At 36.7% G+C, this 18,558-nt stretch overlaps 2 protein-coding genes across 6 annotated transcripts in view; both read right to left on the bottom strand.

The window, feature by feature from the left end:
• Positions 1 to 3,288, bottom strand: part of LOC110460166 (collagen type IV alpha-3-binding protein-like) — a 29,269-nt gene extending 25,981 nt beyond the window's left edge. For all 5 annotated transcript variants that reach the window (XR_002463978.1, XM_021512918.1, XM_021512919.1 and 2 more), the window contains exon 1: positions 2,927 to 3,288. Coding sequence is in view for 4 of the 5 variants with exons in the window: in XM_021512918.1 (XP_021368593.1) it covers positions 2,927 to 3,166 (240 nt within the window). In the remaining variant the exon portion in view is untranslated. The remainder of the gene's footprint in view (positions 1 to 2,926) is intronic.
• An 8,522-nt stretch (positions 3,289 to 11,810) lies between these two features.
• LOC110460144 (vigilin-like) lies at positions 11,811 to 14,837 on the bottom strand. The gene has a single exon (XM_021512882.1). It carries the CDS (start codon positions 14,835 to 14,837, stop codon positions 11,811 to 11,813), a length of 3,027 nt encoding a protein of 1,008 aa, XP_021368557.1.
• Positions 14,838 to 18,558: the final 3,721 nt, after the last annotated feature.

Genomic DNA, 18,558 nt, shown 5'->3' with positions numbered 1-18,558 from the left:
CTAAACTTTGTTTGTAACTCACTTAATACTGCATTCTTCATTGAGATATCAAGGCTAAAAGGAACCTGGCACAAAATTCCATACATTTTTTTACTTGTTTTCACAAATCTCTGATCACATGCTCTCATCTGCTTTTAAGTGTTTTGGCAGCAGGCCACGACATATTGTGAATTGTTTGTCTAAAAGTTCTAGAAGAATCACTGGTACACTATATATAACAAATACAGATTTATGCTAGTTTGAAATACTTAAGGATCCCTGTCCATCTGCACTCCGATTTTTCATATATAAATGTACAGTAACCTCCCCTTTAACGGTTTAAAATGTACCGCCCGGACAAGATATTCCTGAGAAAAATTACACTTATTTGACCTTTGACCTTGAGGTCAAATTCACAGTGACCTAACCACAGTGCAATGTACATCGTATGATGGTGATGCAAATATAATAATGCAAGTTTTTTTTATCAGGATATCTTTAGCTTAGCACTTATTTGACCATATTATTAGAGGAACTGCCCATACTGCTAAATTACAAAATCCATATATGTATTATATGAACATTTAATCGTTTTAATTGTGATGGACTGCCCCCCTAGTCGCGAATGGTGCCTGGATAGAGTTTACATGGCCATCATTTACTTGCATACTCTAGGTTTATATGCAAAATTAGACACAGTGAGGGACCATTGGCATCACTTGGGCATACACCTTTGATTGTTTGAAACAATAATACGTTTTTCGCCTTTGACCTTGGGGTCAAGGTTACAATGACCTAATGACAGTGCACTGCACATCGTCTATGGGTGATGAAGGCATACTACAAGTCTTATCAAGACATCTTTAACGGCCCAGACAAAGATCATATCAGAAGAACCTGAACTAGAAGAACCAGTACTAATGAACAATACGTCTCCCTTCAACAAAGGTCAATAGTGGAACTGGACTGAGTCAAACACTGATGACAATGTATAAAAGCTCAACTAAATTGAACTCACCAACAGTTAATTAGTTTGGAGGGTTCAGTTTTGAAACCCAGTATGGCCATGCATTTTCCCTCTCCTGTTTCACTTTTATTTTGAAGATAACTGAATGGTCTCAAAAATACATATTTCAGGAGCAACAACAGATCTAGACCTGCTTGATAAATTTTGTTACTGCATAAAATGTACTCATAAACATGTGTGCTACTGTTGAAAATGTAGGAAACTACATGTATACTAAGTACAAGTATTATTAGTGGGTTTTTTTCAAATTTCATCTAATAGGGTATTTCCCTTGTGAAAACTATGTTATCACATCCAATTTACCCATACAGCTGATGTATTTTAGATTTAATTTGGAGTGTTGCATTGCCTGTGTTTAATTCAGGCAAATCATAATTTTACCATGTGGCCTTTTCCCAGATTGATTCATATCTCACCTGGCACATGGTTGTAGCCATTTTCATGTTTTGATATAGTTATGTATTCATAGACGAAAAATATTGTCATTTAAAACTGCCCTATGCATGACAATATGTAAAATCATCAAATTCTTTACAGCATGTAATTATAAGGAAATAACATTTAATCAGGTTGGGGAAATCCACCAACTTGCATATAATACGCAAACTCGCCTATTATACGCCAGTTGTAGTAAGAATTTGTTACTAAAAATAACCCAAGTCGCTTTAAGGATGTACTCTTCTGAGGTTTCAATCATGTTTAAGTCTCGTTTTGATCTGGTGTAACGGGTTTTTGTAATATTAAACAAATTATGATCAAGTTTTCATTAAAAAATAGGGGGTAGGGGTAACTAAAATCGGCTTTCTGAGTTAAAAGAATAAGATTCAGAAATTTTACTTCCATAACTTAAAAGAAAATATATTTTCATCAATTCTAAAAACATTCATACATATCTGATAACACACTCAGAAGAAATTGTATGAATTTGTTCTGCAAATGGTCAAAACCCAAAAAATCACCTAAAATCACATGTTGTGTTAAATTGGTACCTTTGACCGATCATAGCACAAAAACGAGCACACGGACATATAGTTTTGTTTGCATTTTCTACTATGCATGCCATTAACTCCTTTTTCCAAAAATCCATATAAGAAAAAAAGTTTAAGACAGGACATTTTTGACTTCTCAGTGGTGTACATCCTAAACAGTAACTTTTGCAATATATTATTAAAAATCGCATTAATTTACGACAAGGTAATTAATATTTTGCTATTGTTTACTGAAAGCGTTGGCTACTTATATGTAGAATCTTGATGCAACTCTACCGGAAGTATTGCATCTATTTTTGGTACTTTCCCACATGCAAATAAAGTTTATTATTGCATTTGTATGATGTTTCACAACTAAATAAATGTGATTTGGACAAACAATATTTGAAAAAGTTAAGCTTAAAGTGACTTTTGTGTTATATGCAAGTTAGTGGTTTTCCCCATCCTGTTATTTCCTTTAAGTTTTATATTTTTTTGACACTAAGTGACATGAGGGTCCACTGGGTTGGAAAAAGGGATTTGTTACAAATGTTTCAAATACACATATTGTATACGAATATGGGTCATAGCACATGTGTATGTGTGCTGTGAGTCTGTGACCCATATCAGTATAGCATAAAGTTATGTGTATTTCAGATATTTGTAACAAACTCCTGGCTGTGGTTGGAAGGGGTACAGTCACTACACACGAGAAAGTGATATAAATATTTTGTCTAAAAGAAAACTGGCCATGGCATGCTTATGTGTCCTAGAGTATTGCAAATCTTCTACCCTCTGGTCAAAAAGAAAGAAAACAAGGATTCACACACTTTTCAGTCCTGTGCATGTTCACGCTTGATGAGACGAAAATCCACGTTCACTGACCCGTGAAGAAACTACACAACAGTGCTAGGCCTATATACTACTGTCAGTGACAGTGTTCGTTACTTACCGAAACACTCGCTTTCGCAAGACTGACTGCCCCACGACATCCAAACGCTGTGTCATTTTCGGATTTGTAATAACTAAGAGTTCCTTCTTTCAACACTATGTATCTATCTTGCCACCCGTGCAAGTAATTTGTCCATTTACTGAGTACACCCGAAATTTCGGGCAGTGCCGGTTCATAATCCGAATCTTCATTGTCTTCGTCATCCGTTAGACTCAATGCGTCTGTTTTCTCTTCAGTCATCTCAACAAATGGTTCTTATTCAGATAATCTACATCTGGCTGGCTGATATCTTGGCAACCATTAATAACATGACTCAAGTACATCGAACTCCTCTTACTCGTCAGGTCCGGACGCCATGATGATGTCATAGAGGAAGTGAGATCGCAAACGCCCCCTAATTAAAAACCAAGGGAAACAACTCTAGATCTATCATATGAATTTACTCTTGCAACGAAATTTCATGCTAATATATATATATATGACAAAAGTTTATTTTTTACATACAGCGCCAAAACACTGCATGAAAACCTGTGAATGAAAAGAAATAAAAACGGAGAAACTTATATACGACAGGTAATGTTACATACTAGATCTACATCTGAAGCTGGATCATGACGTACATCAGTGCTACACGGATAAGAATTGTCTACATGTATGCGAGGCCGATGTATTGCAACCAATAAAGATATTAGTTCTCCTAATGTATGTGTCACAATAAAAAAGAATAAACTATAATTCAGTTTACAATAGCGTTTACGTCTAGGCCTCGTGCAATTGTTAAAAAACACCACAAAGACCCTTTATATAATACTACGGTATATATATAATGTTACAAATCAGTGACACCAGAAATGCTCAAAATTCAGTTTTAAAGAAGAAATATTACATAAAGAAAAATTCTCAACAACGAGTCTTTAGTACTTTCATCTCTTCTAGGAGATTCTTCAGACTATATCATATATGGTTTCTCACATACTTACTGAATTTTAACATGGTGTCTAATGTAACTCCAAGGTCTTTGTCTTCCTCGGATTATAATATTTCCACTTGGTCAAGCCTGTATTTATATATATATATATACATACATGTATCTTTTTGTGTGGTTATGTGAACTTTTGCATTTGTTGGTATTGAAATCTAGTTACAGACCAATTTTTCAATGTGTTTAAATCAGCTTGAATGTTGTTTCAATCATGCAATTTCCGTACCACTTTTGTTGAAAATCTTGTAATCTACGAAACCATATAGTTTAATAAGCGTGAATGCTCTGGCAAGTTGTTTATTTTTGGGAGAACGAGTACTGGCTGGAGAAAAAGATACCTCTCCTTCTTGGCAGCCATATCTTTTCTCCCGTCACTTCGGAAAAGGTGAGCTTATGCCATGGCGTAGCGTCCGTCGTCTGTCAACTTTTTCAACGCTGCTAGTCCTTAATTAACGGCTCAGGGGATTTTTACCAAATTTGGTCTGGAGCATCATTGTCCAAAGAGTTCTCAGTTTTGTATAAACGGAAGGTATGGTCCCCTTGGGGCAGAGCCAATGCAAATAGGGGGAAAATAGGTAAATCTTTAAAAATCTTCTTCTCAACCAATTGAAGGGTATTGACCAAATTTGTATAAACAGAGGATGTGGCCCCTCTGGGGGCAGTGGGGCGGGGCCCTATAGGGGAAATAGAGGATTTTTTTTCTCCTACTATACAAGTGAAGGGATTTAAACCAAATGCAGTCTTAAGCATGATTAGGGGAAAAAAAATCAGTTTTGTATAAACTGTGGTGTGTGGGCCCCTTCTTTGGGGCAGATGGGTGGGGCCCATTATGGGAAATAGAAGAAAACATCAAAGATCCTTCTCCTTTTGTACCGATGAATGGATTTTGACCAACTTTGGTCTGGAGCATCATTGGTCAAAGGGTTCTCAGTTTTGTATAAACAGAGGGTATGCCCCCCACCCCCTGGGGGCAAAGGGGCGTGGCCAAATATGGGGAAAATCGGTAAATCTTTAAAAATCTTCTTCTTCTCCTCAACCAATTGAAGGATATTGACCAAATTTGTTCTAGAGCATCTTTGGACAAAGGAGCCCCAAGTTTGTATAAACAGAAGGAAAACATTATTGTTAACTTCGTGCTTTAAATGGATTTCTTGATTTTATGTGCAGGGTTCATCACCCCGATAACATTAACATGATTGTATTCATACTCTCCTGCCATGGAATACATGTGTATGAACTCATCTGTAGTTGATTTACACTGGCATGTTTATTTCGAATATGGTAGAAAAAGAATCAAGCATGGGTGTGGTCAGTAAAGTTTCAACCTTCGGGTTAAAGTTTGGCTGTCGAGCAATGGGAAAACCAAATTCTTACCCGAGGGTTGTTCGCAGAGTGCTGGATAGCCAAACTCTTACCTGAGGGTTGTTCGCAGAGTGCTGGACAGCGAGGGTTGCATGACCTGAGGGTTGTTGTGGAATTACAAGTCTAATTTTAATTAGATTGTTAACTTGTATCAGATCTCCTCGCAATCTTCTGTGTTCTAAAGTTGATAATTTTAGAATCCTGAATCTGTTTTGATAACTTAGATCATTCATTCTTGGTATCTTTATTGCAGCTTGATCTCCTCTGCACATTTTCACCCTCAATAAATCTCCTTTTGTAGGTATATATATGAATCCCAAATGCTAGCTCTGTACGTATTCCTGATGTCTCGCTAGCGCTTTTCAAAGGAGACAAACAGTTGATGCATCTAAATATGTATATGTTGTTCTAATTGTTCCAATTATCCTGTTTGCTTTACTGACCGATTCATGTATATACCTATGTAGCCTGAGTTTCGCTTAAATTCCTCTGGTCCTGACACCAGACTTAGACATTTTGACAGATAGGTGTCGCACCAGACATCTATCTGTTAAAAATGTCCAAGTTTGGTGTCAGGGCCAGAAGAAACTCAAGCTAATGTATATGACTACTAAATTTAGGTTTGCCATCTCTGACATCTTCAATACAATTCATCATTTTTAAAATATGTGTATCAGACACAGGCTGACAAAGGGACTAATATAATCTTCCCCTACCTTGAGGGTGTGACAGAGAAATCTCCAACCCGAGGGGTACTGTTTTTAGTTGTCTAACCCGAGGGTTAGACAACCAAAAAAATCACCACGAGGGTTTACCAAAATGACTTTAATTTGGAATTGATCCAATCGAGGACTGTCGGCACCTTCTGTAAACGACAAAATATTTTTCTCGTTTACGGAAAGTGCCGAAGTTTCCCGATTGAACTTTTTTATCATGATCCCTCTTCACAGGTGTCTTTTTATTCAAATATGGTGGCGTTGTATTTTTGTTTTTATTCTTGGTGGAATTGTATCAGCAAAGTATCTGACGATATATGTAGCTGGTTCAGGTCTTCCTGTAGGTTAATATTTACCCTGTGATTATGAATTTCACCAGTAGTGTCATAAATCACAAAGAAATTTCTGTCATTGAAAACAGTTTGCTGAAAACATTAGCAGTTCAGCAGGATAAGGTTTTTGGAAATGTTAGACCATATTTTCCCACTGCCTCTGGAGGTGGGGTGCAAGGAGGGGATTTAAGGGTCCCATTTTACTCGCCCTTTATTATATCCCCACCATCTTGTGAAACCCATGCAGTTACACAAGAGGGTGCAGATTATGCGACCACTATCATAACCATTCAAAGGACATTCTATGCCACCTACATTGTATAGTGTAACCTAACGGGCCTCGACAAATGCCCTTTCTCTCACTTATTGGACAGTTTTCGGCTTATATCCATAACTTACAATACCGAGGAACCAATGTTCCCACTACTGTCACAATGAAAGTGAAGTTACCTGGGTTATAATTGTTAGAGCAAACGAGCTAACTACTTTTACAGGATTCGATAGTGTAAGCTAATGCACCCACTCGGGTAACCCGACAATACCTGTGTCGCCATTTTTACATAACTTGGAGCATATATATGTGACAGTGGTTTCGTTTGTGTTTTACGTCCTATATATAATTAACAGCTATAATCATTTAAGGATGTGCCAGATTTTGGTGGTGGAGGAAAACCGGAGTTCCCGGAGAAAAACCATCGACCTACGGCCAGTGCTTGTCGACTGCCCCACGTGGGTCTCGAACCCATTGTGGGAAACTTTGAGGGGAGTCTTAATTCACTCTGAACCTTTCAGGCTCTCAATTGTTGTTTTAGGTCAATCACCAATAACAAGTAAAACTTGAAATTGTCACAAATAATTGGACAGGCTATTCATGACTAACATGTTGAAAGATATTTTCTGACCTAAAATCACTTTAAGTTGATGTTTGACCCAAATTTACTTCACGAGAAATCATTTTGTATCAATGTTTTTCATATCATACCGAACACTATTTAAATCCCTCCTCCCCAAAATGAAAGATGCATAAGTAAGAGCCAAGTCGGGAGGAGCTTTAATAGAAACTTTAAACAAGAGGCCCAACTGGCCTGATTCGCTCATTTGGTTTTAACATAACTACTGTTGAACAAATGTGAGAAATAACAGCTCATAATACAAGGGGCCCATGGGCCTTAACGGTCAACTGAGTCCTACAGTATTAATTTTTGTTGTTGAAATATGAAGTGGAGATAATGATGTCAATCATCCCTACCAAAATTTGAGTAAAAAATGTTAAGTATATATATCTTTAAGTTAAGTTTGTTGGGACAATGAGTTGATCATTCCTAGACTGAGTTTCAGTTAATAAGCCTATTAGAACTTGATTTTTAAGTTTGAAATATTTTTTCAAAATGGTGGCCATATTGGATTTCTGATCAACCCAAAAAATAACAACACTTTGTCAGGACCACGAGTTGATCATTCTTACCAAGTTTCATTTAAATCGGCCCTGTAAACTTGACTTTAAGTTAGAAATAGTTTTTTAAAATGGCGAATGTGACAGCCATATTGGATTTCTGATTGACCCGAAAAATAACAACACTTTGTCAAGAACATAAGTTGATCATTCCTACCAAGTTTCAGTTAGATTGGCCCAGTAGAACTTGACTTTTAAGTTTGAAATAGTTTTTTAAAATGGCCAGCCCTAGCGGCCATATTAGATTTTTGATCAACCCAAAAAATAACAACACTTTGTCAGGACCATAAGTTGATCATTCCTACCAAGTTTCAGTTAAATCAGCCTAGTAGAACTTTACTTTCAAGTTTGAAATAGTTTTTCAAAATGGCGGCCTTGGCGGCCATATTGGATTTCTGATCGACCCGAAAAATAACAACACTTTGTCAGGACCACGTGTTTATCATTCCTACCAAGTTTCATTTAAATCAGCCTAGTAGAACTTTACTTTCAAATTTGAAATAGTTTTTCAAAAAATTTCATATTGGATTTCTGATCTACCCGAAAAATAACAACACAACAGGGAGTTGTCAATAACATTCTCATGAAGTATCAATTAAATCCCTTTGACAGTATTTCAGCTTAAGTTAAAAAAATGTACGACAACAGACGAAGACGGATAGCAATAGGTCACTTGAGCTAAAGCTCAGGTGACCTAATAACTATATGCTATGAGCAATAATGTTTAAAACTTCCCCGCACACGAACATTTGGGGTTCCATATACTGTAGCACATCTGTATTTGGTTTGTTACAAGAAATAACACCAATATTATAAGAATAAATGCACCTGATATGGCTACCTTTAATCAAAGATTCATACAAGAACTACAGCTTACAAACTTTAACTCTCAAAATTCAAGATGGCTGCCTGTCGCCCCTCTTGTTTCCTGATCAGTCAAAACACTTGATGTGCATACCTAGGCATCAAGAGGAACCTTCATGCGAAATTTGAAAAAGATCACTTAATTAACTTTCAAAATTCAAGATGGCTGCCTTTCAGTCATCCTAATTTTCCAATCAGTACACAAATTTGATATGCATAACTAAGGACCATGTGTAAACTTAATGTGAAATTGGATTAAGACCCCTCCAGTAACTTCTGAGAGTGGCGCTAATAAACTTTAACAAGAGATCCTAGAATCCTGGTGCCCACCATCATAGGATCTTTATATAATTATCAGATCTACAAAAGATGATTTTTTACCTTCTTTGCTTTTCATTTTCCTAACATGCACTATTACTCTATCCCATCTTGGAAATCCTTAACAAGAATCTTGTACATTAACTTAAACCTTGTTATGTCATTTGTTTTTTTGCCAATATGACAAATGTTACTTTATAAGGATTGCATAACTACCTGGTAAATGCAAAATGCTAAAAAAAATCTAAAAAAAAGTTAGAAGTGCTGTCAATGAGGGACGATCATTAATTCTCATTAGGGACGAGGGTACTCATACAAATGAAATAAAAGTGATAACAAGATTGAACTGTCAAAATTCAGCATGGCTATCTGGTGGCCATCTTTGTTTTCGTATCAGTCCAAAAATTCAATGAGCATAATAAGGGACTCTGAGGAGCCCCTACGTGAAATTTAAGAAAGATACTTTTGGTTCTATTTGAGGAATACCGCCAACAAACTTTAACTCAAAATAACAAGAGGCCTAGAGGACCTGTATCACTCACCTTGATATCTAAGCAATCATGGCAAAATATTCTCAAAATAAGATCCAAGGGAATGGGCAAGACCCCAAAGCTAATCCTTGTAGCATATCTGTATAAGATTTTTCATGACAATTTTATGTATGGTTATGGGGTGGGGATCTCAGCTGTTCATAAGGTGCGACTCAGAAACTAGGTCCCTAGCATTGTGGTCACACCCCAGGATCAATCATTATATCATAATTGCATTCATTTCTTTATGCCCAGCATTTGTATATATAGTTTTGGGGTGGGCATCTCAACCGTTTCAAAGTTATGACCCAGGGGTTAAGTCTGCAAGGTTTTGGCAGACCCCAGGGTCAATTCTAATATCAAGACTACATTCGTCTCTTTATGCCCAACAATTGTATATATAGTTTTGGGGTGGGGATCTTAACCGTTTCGAAGTTATGACCCTAGGGTTAAGTCTCTAAGGGTGGAGCCGACCCCAGAGCGATCCTTGAAGCATCTGTACATGTGCATTCTTATTTTTAAACTCGGCAATTGTATATCATTATGGTTGGGATCTCAACTGTTTCAAAGCTGCTACTCAGAAACTAGGTCCCTAGGGGTTTGGCCAGACTCAAGGGTCTATTCCTAATATCATGACTGCATTCGTCTCTTTATGTCCTGCATTAGAATATACAGTTTTGATGTGGGGATCTCATCTGTTTCAAAGTTAAGGGTGGGGCCAAACCCAAGAGCCATCTTGGAAGCATATGCGCATTCTATAAGGTTATACTGTATGGTTGGGATCTCAACCATTTCAAAGTAATAAACTACTTTTGGCTCCACCCTTTAGCCTGGGGGGTCAGCCCCACCATTTGTACAATTTTGAATCCTCAACTCCCATGAATTCTTCCAACCAAATATGATTGATATATATCATATCCATCTCTTAGTTCCAGAGAAGTCGCTTAAATCAATATAGCCAAATAATTTTTGGCCCTGCCCCTCAGCCCCTTGGGGGGTCAGCCTCTCCATTCGTACACTTTTGAATCCCCGCCTACCATGAATGCTTCTGACCAAATATGATCGATATCAAGTGCAGAGTTCTACAGAAGAAGTCGTTCAATGTAATATAGCCAAATTGCCCCAACACCTCAGCCCTACCATTTGTACAATTTTGAATCCCCACCACCACCTAAATTTAGTTAAATTCCAATCAGTGTTTAAGAAGGAGAAGTCGTTTGAAGAAATTGTTGCCGTACGGATGACGGAGGGCACGGTATGGCACAAGCTCACCTTGGTCCTTTGGACCCGGTGAAATTTGAGAAAAATATCTCCAGTAATTAATCTGAGAAATAGCACAAACAAACTTTAACTCTCAAAATTCAAGATGGCTGCCTGTTGGCCATCTTGGTTTTCCGATCAGTTTCAATTTATATTTGATATGCATAACTAGGCACCATGTGAAACTTTCAAGCTAAATTTGAGAAACATCTCTCCAGATCTTTCTAAGAAATAGTGATAACAAACTTTAACTCTCAAAATTGAAGATGGCTGGCAGCCTGTTGGCAATCTTGGTTTTCTAATCAGTCTCAATATTTGATATGCGTAACTGGGTACTATGGGGAATCTTTACATGAAATTTACGAATTTCTGAGGAATAGCGCTAACTTGAATTGTTTAAGGGTAGAAGGACGGACAATTAAATGGACCACAGCTAGACAAAGTGTGATTTGAACTGCTAAAAATATTCCTGATCGACTCATTAAAAATGATACCTTGTCTAACTTCTTAAGAACTTTGTAAAAAAACATTTCCTGATGAAAAATCACTGAAACATTGGGTTTTTATATAGAAATATTTCTACAAATATAAACAAATAATACCTACCTATCCAATGAAAATCAAAAGAGTACGGAAACTGCAATCAATTTTTAATTCAATTTTTTAAGGATGGCCCTATAATACATGTATGTTTTTTACAATTTTGAATATTTTTCAAGTTCAAAATATTAACTTTTGTTCAGTCCACTCTGATATAAAACAGTTAAAGTTCCCTAGCTCTGTACAGTTTCACATATGTTCCTTTACTTGAGGAAATTCTTAAATTCTTTTTATTGGAAAGCATGACTGGAATAGTCAAGAAACAGTCCTAGGTTGAGGAATTTTTCATTAACAGTAAACAAGAGCAAAATGTTTGCCGATTGAAAATCTTTGGAAAGTTCCAATAGTTCATCGAGTGTCAAGAATATTTGTAAAACTGGGGACTGCAAATTTTACTGCTCTCGATTAATACCACTTCAGCAACAGTCTCAAAAACGAATACATGTCCAACATACACGGTATCTAAATCAACTGTTTTCTGTCTTCATGTGCCAATCCTCATACAAACTCTTGCATGAATCTAATATTATCTCTTTTCGAACTGTTTCTATCCGGTGTTTTACTACCTCTACAGCTTTCTCTAACACTTGCATGCTACTTGCATAGACATATACGTATGGAGTTTTCGAAATGTCTGGAACATCTATGTGAAAATTGAGCCCTGAATTCAATTTCATAAGTTGAAGATTACATCCTCCTTTCCCAATGAGCCTTCCACAAATCTTAGCGTGAATATCACCATCCTCATTTGTTGTCACCTTTTCAGTGAAGGATTCAACAACCATTTTCTTAACTCTTTGGACCTCCAGTTTTATTTTTTCTGCTGCTTTCCCCACCATTTCAGCATTAGTCCCAGACACAACTATGTAACCATTTTTTATGGGTGTTAAGTCAATATCAGACCCCAGCTCTGCTTTCAAATTTTTAATTTTATGTCCTCCTTTTCCAATTATTATTCTACAAATCCTTGAGTGTTTTTCAGCATCCTCAATTGTGAACACCTCTTCTGTGAAGGGTCCTAACTTATTATATCCCCTCTGGACCTCCTGTTTCAATATTTCAACTGCTCTCTCCACTTTTTCAGCATCCGTCCCCGAGACAAGTATATGACCGAATTTTTGGATTTGCAACCTAATACTAGGCCCTAGCTCTGCTGTCAACTGTTTAATGTTCTCTCCTCCTTTTCCAATGATCCTTCTACAAATATCCCGGTGAAAATCAGCATCCTCATCTGTCAAAACCTTTCCTGTGAAGGGTAGTGCATCATCCTCATCCTTGATGTTTTGTACCTCCTGTTTCAATATTTCAACTGCTCTCTCCACCTCTCCGGCATTTCTCCCAGCGACAACTATATGACCAGCTGTTGGGCTGTGCACCCTTATACTAGACCCTAGCTCTGATGTCAACTGGTTAATGTTCTCTCCTTCTTTTCCAAAGATCTTTCCACAAAGCTTATTGTGAACATCAGTATCCTCATCTGTCGAAACCTTTCCTCTGAAGGGTAGTGCATCATCCTCATCCTCGATGTTTTGGACCTCCTGTTTCAATATTTCAACTGCTTTCTCTATCTCTTCAGCATCAGTTCCAGAGACAACTATATGTCCATCTGTTATTGTGTCCAACCTTATATTAGGCCCGAGCTTTGGTAACAAATATTTAATGTTTTGTCCTCCTTTTCCAATGATCTTTCCACAAATCTTTTTATGTTTTTCAACATCCTTATGTGTCAACACCTTTTCTGTGAAGGATGGTATAACAGCTTTATTCTTAATATTTTGGACCTCCTGTTTCAATATTTCAACTGCTCTCTCCACCACTCCGGCATTTGTCCCAGCGACAACCATATGACCAGCTGTTGAGGTGTTCACCCTTATATTAGACCCTAGCTCTAATGTCATCTGGTTAATGTTCTCTCCTTCTCTTCCAAAGATCTTTCCACAAATCTCAAAGTGAAAATTAGCACTCTCATCCGTCAACACTTTTCCTTTAAAGGGATAAACAATGATGTTTATAGCTCTTTTGACCTCCTGTTTTAATTTTTCAATTGCTCTTTCCACCTCTCCTGCATCATTCCCAGAGACATCTATATGACCAAGTTGTCTTAGGTCCACATTGACATAAGGCCCAAGTTCTTTAGTCAACTGTTTCATGTTCTCTCCTCCTTTTCCAATGATCATTCTACAAATCTGACTGTGAACATCAGCCTCCTCACTTGTCAACACCTTTTCTGCAAATTGTGGAAAGACCTCACTCTTCGCTCTAAGGACCTCATGTTTCAATATTTCAACTGCGGTCTCCACAACTTTAGCATCAATCCCACCAACAACTATATGTCCAATTGTTTTTGATTCCATTTCAATATAAGACCCTAGCTCTGCTGTCAACTGTTCAATGTTCTCTCCTCTTTTTCCAATGATCCTTCCACAAATTTTCCTGTGAAAATCGGCATCCTTATGTGTCAAAACCTTTCCTGTGAAGGGTAGTGGAACAACCCCATCCTTAACATTTTGGACCTCATGTTTCAATATCTCAACAGCTCTCTGCACCTCTTCAGCATCCGATCCTGAGACAAATATCTGACCAGCTTTAAAGGTCACATTAATATTAGGTCCAAGCTTTGATAACAAATATTTAATGCTTTGTCCTCCTTTTCCAATGATCCGTCTACAAATCTGACTGTGAACATCAGCATCCTCATCTGTCAACACCTTTCCTGTAAAGGGATTAACAAAGATGTTCCTAGCTGTAAGGACCTTCTGTTTTAATTTTCCAACTGCTCTTATCAACATTTCTGCATCAGTCCCAGAGACAACTATACGACCAAATTTGTGGAGGTCTATTTTGATATTAGGTCCAAGCTCTGACATCAACTGTTTCATGTTTTCTCCTGCATCTCCAATGATCCTTCTACAAATCTGATTGTGAACATCAGCATCCTCATCTGTCAACACATTTTCTGTGAATTGTGGAACGACCTGATTCTTAGCTCTTTGTACCTCCTGCTTTATCATTTCTTCCGCTATCTTCACGTCTTCAAAATCATCCCTAACGGCACGGACAACTATACACCCAACCTCCTCGTTAATGATATGAAAATCGATATCTGTCTCTGATTTTAATCGTTCAATGTTCTTTCCTTTTTTCCCAAAGACTCTTCCGAAAATCATTCTATGAACACCAGCATCCTCATCTGTCAACACCTTTACTTTTGGCAACATTTCAATCCGTTGTACTTCTTGCGTTACCTTTTCTACCGAACGCTTCACCCCTTCAGCATCAGTTCCAGATACGAGTATATGGCGATCCTTCATTGTTATTTTGAATTCACGCCCACACAATTCTTTGAGTCTTTTTATGTTCTTTCCTTCTTTGCCGATGAATAGAGTCGGAACAAAATCCTTTCTGGTAAACACCTTCTGTGATAAGAGAACTCCGTGGTCTGCATCGTTACCACGTGCACTGGATACTGACAATGAACTGTGTTGTACAGTCATAGTTTGAAACAAGCATTCTACACTACTACTAAAATTGAAGCTTGCATTATGATGTCGACAAGCAATTAATCGACTGTACATTCTTCCAAGGGCAGCCATTTCCGTTACAAGTTATAGGTGGTAGGTAAATCTTGTACGCCGCTCCCGGTCCCGGACTAAAACCCCGTACCAGGAATATAAAGATACTTCAATATCTCCTTAACGCCATCGTTTATACTTTTTTTTTTTAAATTATACGATAATTTCAAACATTATTTTCTAAATGCGGGTTTTTGTAATTTTTGTATTGTTGTTGTCTAATAATTTAGAAATTGACGATAATGTGGATTTCAAGGGGGTAAAACTTGTACGCCGCAGTCAACCGTGAAAATCACTTTTTTTTCCCCACATAGGCCTACAATTAGATATTTAGAGAAAAATAACATGTTGTTTTCAGGTATATATAACAAAATACCTCACTTTTTATAATTATGTAAGTTTCGTTGAAATAAACGACATATTTCACATGAAATTCTGACTTTGTTGTGATCGCGGGTGTTTCGTTTACTCCCGTACCCGGTGCTAAGGGGACATCACTCTGTCAAGCTATGTCGTTATCACGTAGAACAACAAAGATCACAACAAAGTCAGAATTTCATGTGAAATAGATCGTTTATTTCAACGAAACTTACATAATTAAAAAAGGTAAGGTATTTTGTTCTATATATCTGAAAATAACATGATAAATATGAAAAGCCGTGATTTCACGGTTGACTGCGGAATAAAAGTTTTACCCCCTTAAAATACACATTATCGTCGATTTCTAAATTTTTAAATGATTAATTAACAATTTTGTAACTGTCACATTTAAAAAATAATGTTTGAAATTATTGTATAATTTCATATAAAAAAATATAAACGATCGCGTTTATGAGAAATACGGGGTTTTAGTCCGGGAGCGGGAGCGGCGTACAAGATTTATCCACCACCCAAGTTATACTATTTACAGCCGGATATAGATATAGAGCACGGGAGAGTCCAGAAGTGATCTGACTCCCGCCGATGTGGAGAGTTTCATGAAGCGGGGTAACTCATACAGTGTGTTATAAACGTCTCTTGAGTTGCACAATTTGGAGTAAAACCACAATTAATTTTACTATATGTTCATTGTAACATTTATTTTCATAAACAATTTCCAATATTTGATAGCCAACTTTACATCTAACCTGGTCAAGTTGAAAAGCAACATCTTGGGAGTAAAATATTAATATCGTCTGCATGTGTCACCAATTTAATGTCAAAATTACCCCCCCGGTCAGGGGTAGAGATAAACGCAGGATTCTTCACACATTTTCGGAATAGATTAAGTTATGTTTTTCTTTATATTATTTCAAATTGAGCAAAATGAAACAAAACATGCTAGTTTTTGCATAATTTCTCCATTTTGCTTTGTTACTTTTCTGTCAAAAAATACGCGTGTCTATAAATTTATCTGATGGAGCTAAGGCTACAAATCGATATACTGCCACAACATGTTGAGTGGTTTTTTCCTGAGAAATGTAGATGTTATAAATAGATTTGTAACATTCATAAGTCGACATCTGACCGATTTTCTGTTCATATTCCTGTCGCCATTATGTTACACTTACCAAAATGTAAGAAGCATGTGATCTCTTAACTGACATGAATATGATAAGGGACAAATCGGCGCACGACGTCAAAACAGATGAAATGTAACAAATGTACCGATTATATTCGTACGGAAAGAAAAATGATTTCAACAGCACTAATTCAATTGTTTCTCTTGGCAATATTTTTCACCGTTATGTAATTTTTGAATGCCTTCAAAATTTTAAGTATTACTTTTATGATTTCAAAAAGTGGAATCAACCGGAAGAAGAAGAGAGATTACGAATAACTTTTATCGATTTTTCTCAAAAAAAATAAAAAATGCCAGGATATATATCAATTGAATAATGCACTTGCGGACAGCTAGAAGCAATTCAGTTTTCGCGCTATATTATGTCACGTGAAAAATAATGAAAATAATATTGAGTTTAACGTTTGCATACCTTAAATCAGTGATTTTGAAAATGATAAGGTGAATTCTCCAAATATAACAGTTTATATGCAGACGTGAGCTAGTTTCCTTAGTCATCAGTTTCTCTCCAAGGTCTTTATGGATACAGAGCAACTTGAACATGCTTGGTTCGTGGGCCGTTTTCGTTTATCGCGATCCAAACTGTCGAACCAGTTGGACCAGAGTTGTTCATTTATGAAATAAAAGGGAGACCCCGAAATCTGATGCTGCTTTTAGGCGAGCCTTGCAAGGCTTGCATAAACATCTGCAGGTCCGCTAGGATTTATACCCGAAAATATTACATCTAAAATCAAACAAACCGGTTATTCCACATAAACGAACAGGCCCCAGTGGGGTGACCTGGAAACAAGCAATATGCGTAGTCATACAACATAATGCACGAACGTAATCAACAAAACTCTGGTAAAACGCGTGGCCTAGGTGACACTTTCATATTTAAAGCAGAAGTGGATGCAATATTTTGCACATAATTATTAAGTCCATTCCATGCATAAGTTTATTGTAAAGGAGATAAATGACTTTTTGACCACATCTAATCTACATCTTGGCATTTGATAGTTACGTGGGTTACGAAGATCATGATGACGATCATTTGTTTTGAAAGGAACAATAGAGATAATCTGGAACTAATATATGTTATGAATCTTATAAAAGGTAGAAACACTCCGAGGTGACAGCGAGAATCAGTGAATGTAAGATTTTCAATTTTATAAGTTAAGTTGGTTTTAATATCTAGTTGTTTAGTATAAAGAAGATAACTACTTCTGCCGTTGCTAGATTAAAATGCATTATAAGCCATTTATCAGACCAATCAGGTAAGCGTTGAATATCATGATTGAGGTTCTGTTATATAAAATGTAAGTCAGCCGAAAACTGTTGGAGAGATGAATCATCACAAAGAATATATAATGAAAGTTGTTGGAGGGTCGACGAGATTATTAATGTTAAATAGGAATAGCGAAAGGCCGAGAACAGATCCCTGCGGTCAACCTGCCGTGACATTCTCAAGATTTTCAGATTTTATTTCCAACACTCAGATACATGGAAATGTGTAACATGAGGTACATGTACATGAATTCATATATTAAATTTTGACAGGATGGACAGGTGCATGCATGTATACAAGCAAGATTGTATTGACACTCAGACACATAATATGTGTTACATGAGGAAATAAAGTTGCAGATATGGAAAATGAAGTACAATATACATATTTGTATACACATGTATAACTGAAGGTACGGTATAGTAACATGATATTACATACAATGGAAAATACAAAGCAAACATAAAAAACAACCATACATATAATTCCCAAGTTATTTAACTATTAACAGTTATACATATGCATCATTCACAAAAGAGGAGCCATTTTGGTTAGGAAAATAGATAAACCTGTCAGAACTCGTTAATTGCATAAAGATAAAAGACCTTTAAACTTATACACATTTGGGTTGGTGCAATAATAACGAGGAATATATTTGTTACGTGAGGTGGATAAAGTTATATTATTGCATTCAAATAGATAATGAAAGAGATGATAGGCTATTTCCATACAAAGCAGATTGTTGGCGGTTAGCCAAATAACTAGAGAACCAGAAAAGTAAGTTTGAATAACAATCCTTAATTTATTCCAAACTT

Source organism: Mizuhopecten yessoensis, unplaced genomic scaffold, assembly GCF_002113885.1.
Source record: "Mizuhopecten yessoensis strain PY_sf001 unplaced genomic scaffold, ASM211388v2 scaffold10331, whole genome shotgun sequence".
Lineage (NCBI taxonomy): Eukaryota > Metazoa > Mollusca > Bivalvia > Pectinida > Pectinidae > Mizuhopecten > Mizuhopecten yessoensis.
This window is presented reverse-complemented; position numbering and strand designations above follow the sequence as displayed.

What these genes read in the sequence shown, in the direction of transcription:
- LOC110460144 (XM_021512882.1), bottom strand. Translation starts at nt 14,837, where the DNA reads ATGACTGTACAACACAGTTCATTGTCAGTATCCAGTGCACGTGGTAAC.